The sequence below is a fragment of the Talpa occidentalis genome, unplaced genomic scaffold (genome assembly GCF_014898055.3).
Source record: "Talpa occidentalis isolate TD23 unplaced genomic scaffold, MPIMG_talOcc4v2.1 talOcc4.8, whole genome shotgun sequence".
Lineage (NCBI taxonomy): Eukaryota > Metazoa > Chordata > Mammalia > Eulipotyphla > Talpidae > Talpa > Talpa occidentalis.
This window is the reverse complement of record NW_023605194.1, coordinates 80,584,975-80,597,072: the sequence shown is the minus strand read 5'-3', so window position 1 is coordinate 80,597,072 and position 12,098 is coordinate 80,584,975. Positions and strand designations below refer to the sequence as shown.

At 34.1% G+C, this 12,098-nt stretch overlaps 1 protein-coding gene across 2 annotated transcripts in view; it reads right to left on the bottom strand.

Annotated features, from left to right (window-relative positions):
• ASPM (assembly factor for spindle microtubules) overlaps positions 1-12,098 on the bottom strand; it is a 46,876-nt gene that overhangs the window by 24,649 nt on the left and 10,129 nt on the right. Inside the window, exons 6-16 of one of the 2 annotated variants that reach the window (XM_037497889.1) lie at positions 11,434-11,679; positions 11,109-11,176; positions 9,896-10,037; positions 9,221-9,351; positions 8,570-8,745; positions 7,434-7,579; positions 7,258-7,343; positions 6,022-6,243; positions 2,380-2,587; positions 2,138-2,283; positions 1,893-2,021 (exon numbers count right to left, since the gene is read on the bottom strand). In XM_037497889.1, the coding sequence (XP_037353786.1) occupies positions 1,893-2,021; positions 2,138-2,283; positions 2,380-2,587; positions 6,022-6,243; positions 7,258-7,343; positions 7,434-7,579; positions 8,570-8,745; positions 9,221-9,351; positions 9,896-10,037; positions 11,109-11,176; positions 11,434-11,679 (1,700 nt within the window). The remainder of the gene's footprint in view (positions 1-1,892; positions 2,022-2,137; positions 2,284-2,379; positions 2,588-6,021; positions 6,244-7,257; positions 7,344-7,433; positions 7,580-8,569; positions 8,746-9,220; positions 9,352-9,895; positions 10,038-11,108; positions 11,177-11,433; positions 11,680-12,098) is intronic. The other variant, XM_037497890.1, reaches the window with a different exon arrangement.

Sequence of the window (12,098 nt, the reverse complement as noted above, 5' to 3'; positions counted from 1 at the left end):
TGGCCTGTACCCCAGTTCTTGTATGCATAAATAAATCTTTAAAAAAAGAAAAAAAGAAATTTAAGTTCAAAGACCACCACTCCAATTTTAAAACACATTAGAAAGCTACCAGCATGGTAGTGACAGAAGGGCAGAGCATTTTATGTGATATTAGAGATGCTACAGATGGAAAGCAGATTAAATCCAAAAAGGTAAATATATTACCAAATCTAGCAATTATTTGAAAAGCTATATAAACTGATGGTAAAAATTCCCAGGTCCTCAGTCATTGACTTGACTTTAAATTAGACTGTGTGTCATCATTTTTAATCCTATCTGTAGCTGACCTAACTCATTACCAGTTTATTTTGCTTTGTATATGGAGCAAATGCAAGATTTCACTTTGCTTTAGAGTTCATGCCTACTGGTTGGCAAGAAGAACTGAGTGTTGTTAACGAGTCAGGAGAATTTTGGACAATGCTACTTCATTTGTCAGATAATTTGACCATTAGCCAGTGTTTCTTTGTCACTACAAGGGTTTAAGTCATTCTACCCTCAATATTTTCTATATATCACAAAGACATGAAACCAAAACATAAAACCTGAAAAATAGCTATCTCAAGATAAAGTTTCTATGCTTACTTACTTATGATATATCTATTAAAATATGCAGGCAATCTGCTGCTTAATGATCCAAGTAACAAATTAATACATAATTGGATACTTAATGTAATTGTACAAGAGAGGATGATGGCCATTTGGAGGAAGGCAAGAAGCAACAGTCTTTAAAACACAGGTAAATTTCTGCTATGTGGATCAAACAGATAAATCAAGAAAAGCAAATCTCATGAGCAAAGAGATAAGAAATCTCTACAGTTAATATCTGAGTATGTAAGCCTGAGTAGAAAATAAAGCTGATTTTATTACCAAAAACCGAATTCTGATAGATATCTATTTCTTGGGATTTTAAATATCTTACTGCCATATAAAAAAAAATGAATGAAATAATTTGAAGACTGGTCAAGAAAGTCTTCCCAGAAAGCTTTCCTAAAACCATTCTCCTAGAAGATTGCCAGAGTATAGCCTAATCCGACAAGGAGTATGTGGACAAGAATGCAGATCCTGAGCAGGCAGAGACTATATAGTAGCCAATTACCATGACTTTAAGTTACTGCTTATTTGCTTAAATTTACTACCATTATTTTGAGAAGGCAAGAGCAAATAATTTCAATTAGCATTATTTCCAAGTCTGGTATAATATGAGACAATACACAGCATGTTTAAGAGTCGTCAAAATTTAGCTTTACATATCCACTTTCTAAGAACTTCATGATAAATGTGTTGTGTTTCAAAACTCAGGAGCAATATTGTAGAATAAATTTCTGAAATATCTGATTTTCTTAAGCATATCTGCCTGTTCTTTTTTTCCAAATAATACTTTTAAAGTAATAAAGGATAATCTGGAAGATAGTTACAAGGCAGACCAAATGAGCAGGCTGACAGGACAGCAGAAACAGGCACTTGACACCAAGGCCCAAGCAGCACTAGTTGAAGTAAAGCCTCTCAGAAAAATTTTGCAGACAGGTTAGATTCCAATAGAAAGGAGTGAAGAGCTTAGTTAAGTATTCCCAGTTTATTCTTTACAAATTTGCAAAGTATTTAAGTCATTTCACTTCCCCTACAGCAGACTAAATGAAGGGCAGACAGCAGCTGGAAGATACATCAAATTAAGGAAATATCTGAAGTTAAGTGAAAAAATATCCATCACTTATTCAAAACATATACAATTACTAAAATTACTTGAATAACTGGATATAACAGTAAAATGTAAGAACCATTAGCAAGAATCAATTAACTGTTGACCATCTTATGTATTACTATTTACATTATAATGTTTTCATTTTTAGGAGTACCTGATGGCGTTTTAGATCTGTTTTTAGTTTATATTTTCTCCAGGTTGTCTGTATGATTCGAGCAGCTCTTGTTTCTTTACGAAGATCCAAAAGTCTTGCACAAAGAAATGACAAATATGTAATAACGACCTAAGAGAAAATATAGAAAAAGCTGAAAACAGAAGATCAATAGAAAATATATAATATACTATGATCTTCTGTAACTTTTATTATTACGGGTTATTAAGAATTCTCCTTTTACTTACTTTTTCGTCTGGAATTGTATTTGACATATCTGTGTGATGAATCATAGCAGGTATTCCACCAAGATCTCTAACTGCAGACCTAACCAACTGAAAATTTTTCTTTTCATTTTCTAGGAGTTCTTTGTATAGTTCTGATGCATTGTCTACTATGTAAGTGAAAAAAGAAAGATTAGAAGGCCTGATCAAAAGTCAGATTAAGCAAAGAAAAGAATGGAAAATCAACTCAACCGAAAGGGACTGACCATAATCAAGTGCATTATGAGACATCTCCAGAGGACTGTCATCAGATTCAGAAGATGAATTTAACACCACTGAACCAGTTTGTGTACACTCCACAGTCTGAGTGGTACGCTGACATATAGCATCAAAAGGCATGTAGCAAGGATGATAGTGGTGGATCAGGTAACATAACACGCGACCATCTGAGAAAGACACTGTGAAATTCTCCACCTGATTGGAAATAGCAGAAAAATAATTAATACATTAGATTATAATATAGATACTAATGGTCTTATAGTGCATATTTTCTTTTAATAGTTAATAACATCACATTAACAGCTAACAGTAGCTACTATAATACCATATTCATAGCCAAGTTCACCATTATAAAATATTAACTATTCCGAAAATAGAATCTAATGATATTATTGTACTGGGTAGGATAGTGTTCTTTTTAAAATTTCATGTTCTTCCCAGAAGCTCAAAGTGTGGTCTTTTTGGACATAGGATCACTGCAGATTTAATTAGCTAAGATGAGGTTATATACTGTAGTAGGGCTCTTTATCCAGTATTACTGGTATCCTTATAAGGAGTCAGAGATAAATACACAGGGACAAGGCCATGTGAAAACAAAGACAAAGATGGGAGAAATGTGTTCACAAGCCAAGAAAAACCAAGGATTGCCAGCAACACTAAAAGTAAAGAAAGGCATGTAACAGATTCTCCCTTAGGACCTTCTGAAGCTCTCTACTATTTAGATAAATCACAGAAGATTAACCATATACTTAATTTTTCTAAAGGTACTTGTTCAAGGTATAGCAGTTCACCATATTTGGCTACATGTATTCTGTATCTTTGTTCTTGTTTTATATTCCTTACCAGATACTGTATTCAAAACTGTTAAGAAAAATTTACTTTCCATGTATCAACTTTTCACCCTGAAATACAGTATGACTCTACCAAAGGATTACAAAAGACTCCACTTAGACTTTTTTCTCCTCCCTCTACTTCATGGTAAGGTTATTCATTGGCTCTTTCTATGTGGTAGCTATATTTGCATTTACCTTTATAATAAGAATGTGATCCTTTGGTGCCCTAGTTCTATGCAAGTGTCTCCTATTAAGACTCCCCTTTAGGGCATTTTTTTCTTTTTTAGTGATATTAAAATAAGTTTGTACTTTAAATTGGTGACAAATTAAATATGGTGTATGATACAATAAACACCCTCACTCATTTGAGGAGAAGTTCGCTGATACGTACATAAACTAAAAAGATCTATGCATTAAATTTAATTGACCTTAACCAAAATTTATTTAAAGATACTGAGCTAAAACAAAAACAAAACCAAAATGAAATTAAAAGTTACCTTTTTATAAGAAATATAAAAACCACATGATAATATCAATAGATGCTGAGAAAGCTTTCGACAAAGTGCAACACCCATTCATGATAAAAGCCCTTGAAATTCTTGGGATACAAGGAACATACCTCAACATCATAAAGGCCATCTATGACAAGCCAACAGCCAGTATCATTCTCAATGGTGAAAAGCTGAAAGCAATTCCATTAAGATCTGGAACAAGACAAGGATGTCCACTCTCACCACTGCTTTTCAATATAATACTGGAAGTCCTAGCCAGAGCAATAAGACAAGAGAAAGACATCCAAGGAATCCAAATAGGAAAAGAAGAAGTCAAACTATCACTATTTGCAGATGATATGATAATATACATAGAGAACCCCAAAATCTCCACAGAAAAACTAATTCAACTCATCAATCAATTCAGTAAAGTGGCAGGATACAAAATCAACACGCAAAAGTCAGTAGCCTTCCTATACACAAACAATAAATCTGAAGAAGAAGAAATCAAAAAAACCACCCCTTTTATTATCGAAACAAAAAAAATCAAATATTTGGGAATAAATCTAACAAAAGAGGTAAAGGACCTATACAAAGAAAACTATAAAACACTGTTAAAAGAAATAGAAGAAGACACAAAGAAATGGAAAGACATCCCCTGCTCATGGATTGGAAGAATAAACATTATTAAAATGGCCATCCTACCAAAAGCAATATACAGATTCAATGCTATTCCAATCAAAATCTCAATGGCATTCTTCAAAGAAATAGAACAATTATTGATGAAATTCATATGGAATCACCAAAAACCCCGAATAGCCAAAGCTCTACTGAAAAAAAAAGAAGGAAATGGAGGCATCACACTCCCAGGCTTCAAACTATACTACAAAGCCATAATCATCAAAACTGCATGGTATTGGAACAAGAACAGACATACAGACCAATGGAATCGAATAGAAAATCCAGAAATAAACCCACAGATTTATGGTCAACTAATCTTTGACAAAGGAGCAAAGACTATGCATTGGAGCAAAGAAAGTTTGTTCAATAAATGGTGCTGGGAAAACTGGGTCGCTACATGCAAAAGAATGAAGCTTGACCACTACCTCACACCATACACAAAAATCAACTCAAAATGGATTAAAGAGCTAGACATAAGACCTGAAACCATAAAATATATAGAAGGAAATATAGGCGAAACACTACGGGATTTGCACATCAAAGACATCTTTACAGACACATCACCCAAAGCAGTGATAGTGAAGACAAAGATAAACAGCTGGGACTACATCAAATTAAAGAGCTTCTGCACAGCAAAAGAGACAATAACAAAAACAAAGAGAAACCCCACCAACTGGGAGAACATTTTTGCACTCAACACTAATGATAAAGGACTGATCACAAAAATCTGCAAAGAGCTGATGAGACTCAGCAACAACAAAGAAAATAATCCAGTCAAAAAATGGGCAGAAGAGCTAAAAAGAAACTTCTCTGAAGAGGAAATGCAAATGGCCAACAGGCATATGAAAAAATGTTCAACATCACTTGTAATCAGGGAAATGCAAATCAAAACTACCATGAGATACCATCTCACACCAGTGAAAATGGCACATATTAAAAAAACTAGCAACAACAAATGTTGGCGAGGGTGTGGAGAAAAAGGAACTCTCCTGCACTGTTGGTGGGAGTGCAAACTGGTCCAACCACTATGGAGAGCTGTGTGGAGATTTCTGGGCCTACTAAACATAGAGCTTCCATATGATCCAGCAATTCCACTCCTAGGTATTTACCCAAAGGACACAGAAACATCAATTCCAAAGAGCACCTGCACCCCTATGTTTATAGCAGCACTGTTTACAATAGCTAAGCTTTGGAAACAACCCAAATGCCCAAAAATAGATGACTGGATCAAGAAGATGTGGTACATATATACCATGGAATATTACTCAGCATTCAAAAAAGATAAACACATGCAATTTGCAGCAACATGGATGGCGCTGGAAGGGATCATGCTCAGCGAAATAAGCCAAAAAGAAAAAGAAAAATACCGGATGGTCTCACTCATAGCAGGAATCTAGAAAACTTAAATAAGGGACCAGGAAAATGAATATAAGAAAGTGAAAATCAAAATCAACAAAAAACTATGAACCAGAGACACTTTTTGGGGGGCGGGGGGTGGGAGGGGAAGGATTGGGGTCAGAATGGGGCGTTTGCAATTGTATGGGGGAATATAAAAATAAAATTTAACATTAAAAAAAATAAATAAATAAAAGTTAAATGAGGCAAAAAAAAAAAAAAAAGTTACCTTTTTATTATAAAAGGCACAAACAGCATTCACCCATTCCATCAATAGCTTGATGTTATCACTATATCGTTCAAAGGAACAACTATTCCTTTCATCTTTTTTTTTATTAATAACAGTGTCAGACTCGCATGACAGTACGGACATTGCTTTCTTCATACTCTGGGTGTGTTTTAAAAAGTCAATTTCTTCCTTTAACTGATCTAAATTAAGGGAAAGATCCACCTGAAACACAAAATAGGCAAACATCTTTACAGTTTTCATATGTTATTTTAAACCGAAGTCAGTCTTGTAATTTTTTGTTTTTAAGATTTATTTATTTATTTATTTATACAAGCACTGGGTACAATCAGAAGCGCGGGAGGGTGAGAGAATTCACCAGAGCCAGAGTAGGGGAGCAGAACAGGCAGACTGACCAAGTACACTGCTGAGGGGAGCAGCAGGTGTGGCAGGACAGGTCTGCGCACCACGTGGGACCCTCGCCCTGCGTCCGGGGATACAACCAGCACCACAGAGGCTGAGGGCAGCTTCACAACCCAGCGCTCAACTGCTGCGCCACCAGGGGAGGCCCTCTTGTAATTTTTTTTGAGGGCAATAAAAGTCTACATAAAAGTGAGGGAATGTGCTGTTTGATTTAACACAGCTGACCCTTAAACAGTGTGGGCAGGAATTGCACATGTCCACTTACATGCACTTTTCATTAGCATGTTTCACTTTCACAGATTCAACCAACCTCTGATATCTGTTGGTTGAATCCACCATGCAGAGCCTGTGGTTACTAAGGGGCATCTATAGGAAACTTGAGCATCCACAAATTTTGGTATCTTCAGGAGTCCTGAAACCAACCCCCTTCAGATAGCATACAACGACTACAGAAGTTTTAGAGACATCAAAAGGGGAGAGGAGTGGGTCAGCACCCTTAACTGAAATTGTTCAAAGGTCAACTGTACATGGGATTTAGGGTCATGTAAACCTGGGTTTTAATTTCAGTTCTGCTTCCTATCAGTGATGCCACTTTTTAGCATCGGTGTCCTCATTATAAATTAGTGCTAACACCAACATTATAGGGGTTTTGTGAAGATTAAGTTGGAACATATAAAGCAATTATCACTGTGCCTAGGAAAGAATAAACTCTAGCCAGTAATAGTTGTAATTGTCAGTCTTTCTTTGATGCAAATGCTTTCATAAATTAATATTAAAAATTTATAAAATTTTCAAAATGTACCAAATGCATAATACCTGAAAAGCAAATGCTATTTTCCAAAGCAATGCAAGAGTTTTTTCTCTGTGTCTATCCACAATATCCTTAGATAGGATTGTATTTCCTACAAATAAAAAGACAATCCATTATCACAATATATGTACATATTAATTTTCAGTGAGAAAAAAATATTTTATCTCTACTTGATTTTTACCATGCTCATCATTTAACTGAATTCCTCGTGACTGAAGAATTTGAAGAACAATGTCAACATTGTGTATCCTTTGAAGACGACTTATCGCAGGAATCCTGAGTTTCTTTGAAAGATTCCAGTTTCGTGTGAGGAGTTCCATTATTCGCCTAAAGGCAATGGAATTTTAGATGAAATTATTATATAAAAACATATGTGAAAATAACATTTAAATATGTAAAGTCTCCAATTTAAAAGGTCTTAGGGTAGAAAGACTCAAAAAAACCATTTGTCAAAATTCTGTTGCTTATACCACCACTAGGTATTTACCCAAAGAATATGAAAACACTAATAAAAAAGATTTATGCACTTTGTTCATAACAACAGTATTCACAACAGTCATGTCATGGATCCAAGCTGTGTGCCCAGGGACAGACATGGGATAAAGAAATCATGGAATATATATACTCAATGGAACAATACTCAACTATTTCAAAAGATGAAACAGTGCCTTTGGGACAAAAATGGCTCTTGAGGTGATGATGCTCAATGGAATAACTCACAAAGGGAAGGACAGTCACAAGATGTTTCACTCATTTGCAGAATAGAAACAACCAAAGGAAACAAAATGGAAAAAGCACAGCAAAAAAATTCTTAAACTATGTGAAAAATATAACTGATTACCAAGGGAAAGGACAGGGAGAAAGGAGGGAAAAGGGAAAGGATATTTGCATGATAGCAAGGGATATCTGATAGAGTCTGAGGAAGCATTTGGACAATCATGGCATGTAGAGTACCCCCAAAATTATGAAGTTACCTAAACTATTGACAAATTAATAAAATTTGAGAAAAAAAAGAAAACCCAAACTCTGTTGCTCCATGGTTAGCAAATAGTTATTTCTCATTTTAAGCTTAGTGGTTGAGGTTTATGAACAGAACGTAAAAAAGAAAAGAAGTATGGATAGCATACAAGATTTCTGGTCCTGAAACCTGACACCATATTTCTGGGGCAAATACTTACATAAGTGCTGCAGACACTTCACAGTTCATTGAACCCAAAATTTATTTCCTCAGATGAAAAAACAAGAAAGATTGTACAAGAACGGAAAAAAAATTTAGTCCATTTCATTAAGTAAAATAATGCTGTTTCTAATACTTACACAAGTCGCACCCCACACTGCAAGTCTACAGCAAGATTTGTAACAGCAAAATCAAATTCATCAAATGGTGTCTGAACATGGTTAACAGGTAATCCCAATAAGCTAAGATGACGGGAAAGGTCACCTTCACCACTCAGGAAGTCTCGTGAAAAAGCCAGAAGAATTCCTTTACTAGTCTATGGAGAAACAAGTTGCAGGTATCATGTCAATATTATAATCTTGTATATAGTAGAAATAAACTTTTCAAATTATTCTGTGCATGCAGAAATAAAGTAAAATAAAAGTAGAATAAAAAGTTTCATATAATATGGTAATAATGCAAATCTCATATATATCCAATTTAACACCTTTCAAAAACTTATTTATAATTGATAATACACTAAAAATAATTTTCCCTCCAAATTAATTGCTCTGAAGCAGTTTTATTCATTCTTGAATCAAATGGAGTTTGATTCTCAAATAATGAGTCTTGCTGGTGAAATACCCACCAACAAAACCTTGGCAGAATTAGTACTACTGATAAGCTTCCCTTAGCAGAGTACTGCTCATTGGGAAACTTAGTTTTTTTTCTAAGGAGAAAATATACAATACAAACACAAAGACCTCAAATGTGAAATATAAAACATAAAATGTAAAATGAAAATTATATACCTTGAATTCAGCATCTTTACAGAAGAGACAAGGATCATGATCAATAAGTTTGGAGATTTTAGCATAGTCAAGGAAACAAACCAACAGCAGTAACTTTTTCAATGTAAACTTAGATAAAGCTTCTTCATGACCTTAAAGTACAAAAAAGCATATCAAGTTAATCTATGAAAGACAAAATATATAATGTGCTAGAAAAAAAAAGTAATAGTAAGAACAAATAAACAGTACGTGCCTTTCCTGGTGCTGAATATATATGAACTGACTAAATACTTATAACAACTATGGCACAGGTACCATTTAATATTTCCAGCTCATGGCTGAAGAAATAGAAGAACAGTAACATCAAGAATTTTAGCTTGTCTCATTCAAGAAGTATTTAATGAACAATTACTATATGCAGGCATCATCCTACATGCTAGATAGATTGCAGCAAACTAAAAAAAAAAATATTATCCCCATAGAGTTTACAATCCATTAGGGAAACAGACTGGGAAGATACAACAAAGAACTAAAAGTAACTATAAATAGTGATAGAGGACTTGATGGGTAGTGATGGGTGTGGTGGAAGGGGGATTGGTTCCTCTATGAAGGTAGAATTTAAACAAACAAGAAGAATGAGAAGAAGCCAATTATGCATTTATGCAGAATTAATGCAGCGGAGACAGAACTATTTACCATCTCTATATAGATGAGGTACAGTGGGGTGTCTATACTCAGCTGCTATATCAGGATTCCAAAGCAAGCGATGAAGAATAAACACAGCCAAACCCGTGACATCACTGTTGTCTTCCAAAGATATGAGTTCTCCATAAATTGTCTGAAAGAGAAATTAAGGTTAAAGTTAGGACCTCTAAAAAGCAAAGGAATGAAATAAGGGAAAAGCAGACAATGATTTCCAAAGAACCAGTAATGCTCTGTATCCTCAGTAGTACAAAAGTGACATAGCTAAATAAATCTAGAATTATTTGACATGAGAAGCTGTCAGTTGACATATAATTTTCTGATTAATGAAAGGGTTTTTGGAATTGAAATAAAACCTAAGCAATGTTACCATCAAGCTCTGTGACCATAGTAAGCATATCACTTGTTTTTCTAAGCCTCAACATCTTGATAAATAAAATCCAGATTATTGTAGAGTCCCTTCAGTTCCAAAGATTTTTCTACCAAAACAAATTAAAGAATAGAATATGCCACATGACAAAGGTTAAAAGGCTAAAAAAAAAGGTTTTCCAGCAAACTACTAAAAGAAAATGGAAATACAGGTGATCTCTTTAAATATAAGCACATTTTTAACAGTCTACTAGTAACTTCCTAATTCATTCAGTTTTAACATTACTGAGCTAACACCATGGGAAAAACTTAAGTTTCAATGACATTTTTATGAATAGTGTTCCATTAAAATGGTTACAAGGTTAGACTTTGACATTAGACAGGTGTAGAATCAAATCTCGCCCAATTACTGGAATCCCAGCACCTAACATCTAAATTTCTGTTTATGTCAGTGAAGTAAAAATATTAACATATCACTGTGTTTTGAAGAGGCTTAAATTAGAAAAGGTATTTAAAACAGCCTAGGATTGTGATTTGCAAAAGTTCAAATAAAAGCTTAATATAGTATATATTTTTATTATAGTCGGTATCAAATCAAATATATTTAAGAAACTAACAGGGAAAAATGTTTTGTAACAATATGACAAAAATATATAATGGCATAGTCTAAGAAGTTAATGAATATTTATTAAAGGACCTAAATTTTTATACTGTCAGATCAGCTAAGTTAATCAAATGACTATAAATAAAAACCTATAAATAAAAATTACTTTGTTAAAATGTCTATTGAAAGTATATAATAATCTTTTTTAATTCAAAATCTAAAATGCATGTTTACCTCTAGGCCAATTCGTAACCACAAAGGATTATATGACAACAGCCAATTCAGGACTTTTTGCCTCTCTCCTGAAATGCAATTAAGAGGAAGTAAGCTCAGAACATGAATCAAAAGGAGACAAAAAAATTTAGTGGCGAGAAATCAGTGGAAAAACGAGCCACTTCAATGATTTAAATAAAGTACACTTCCATTTTAAATATACAAATTATCATATTTAAGTTCATGAGAGCCTAGGCAACAAAGCCAAATTATGTATATTTTTCACTCTATAAAGTCTCTAAATCTTAAAAAAAAATTAACCTCAAGATTTCTATAGTCTTCTTACCTACATCTTTCCAGAGGTGTCTATCCCTTCGTACAATTAACCGCTTAGCTTCAATTTCAATTTCAAGCTTTTTAATAGCTTTAACCAGTTTTTCGGAAGTAAACAAATGACATGCTGCACGACGTAACCTATTCAACCTGCACCGAGCAGTATAAGCCCTGAGAGACATTTCATCCTTTGTCGGAGCTCTAGGAACACTTATTTTATGTTGGTTCTCCATTCCCAAAAGGAGAGTGGCAGCATTGACTGGGTGAAAACAAAAGGAAGAATGTTTCAGTTAAACAATATTTGCAGATGTCCTTAAATGCAGCAAATGCAATTTAAGATGGCAAAACAGAATCTATTCTTTGTCCCTTTTAAATTTGCCCCTCTTTTTCCCAACTCAAAGCCAATGTGTCAGCATTCATTCCCTAGCTTGGACAAACTATTGCTGTAATCTGTTGGCCCTACTTGCAAAATGTATCCCAAGTATAACCACTTCTCACAACCTCCACCACTATCATCCATGTTCAAACATTATCATCTCTATCCCAGAAAAATGAAATAGCCTCTTATAAGGTTTCTCTGTTTCCATTATCTTTAGAAATTAAAAATATAAACCTAGAGAATGTAATTTTTTAATCAATTATGTTTCGAAATGCAATGTGAATTTTTATAAAATGTTT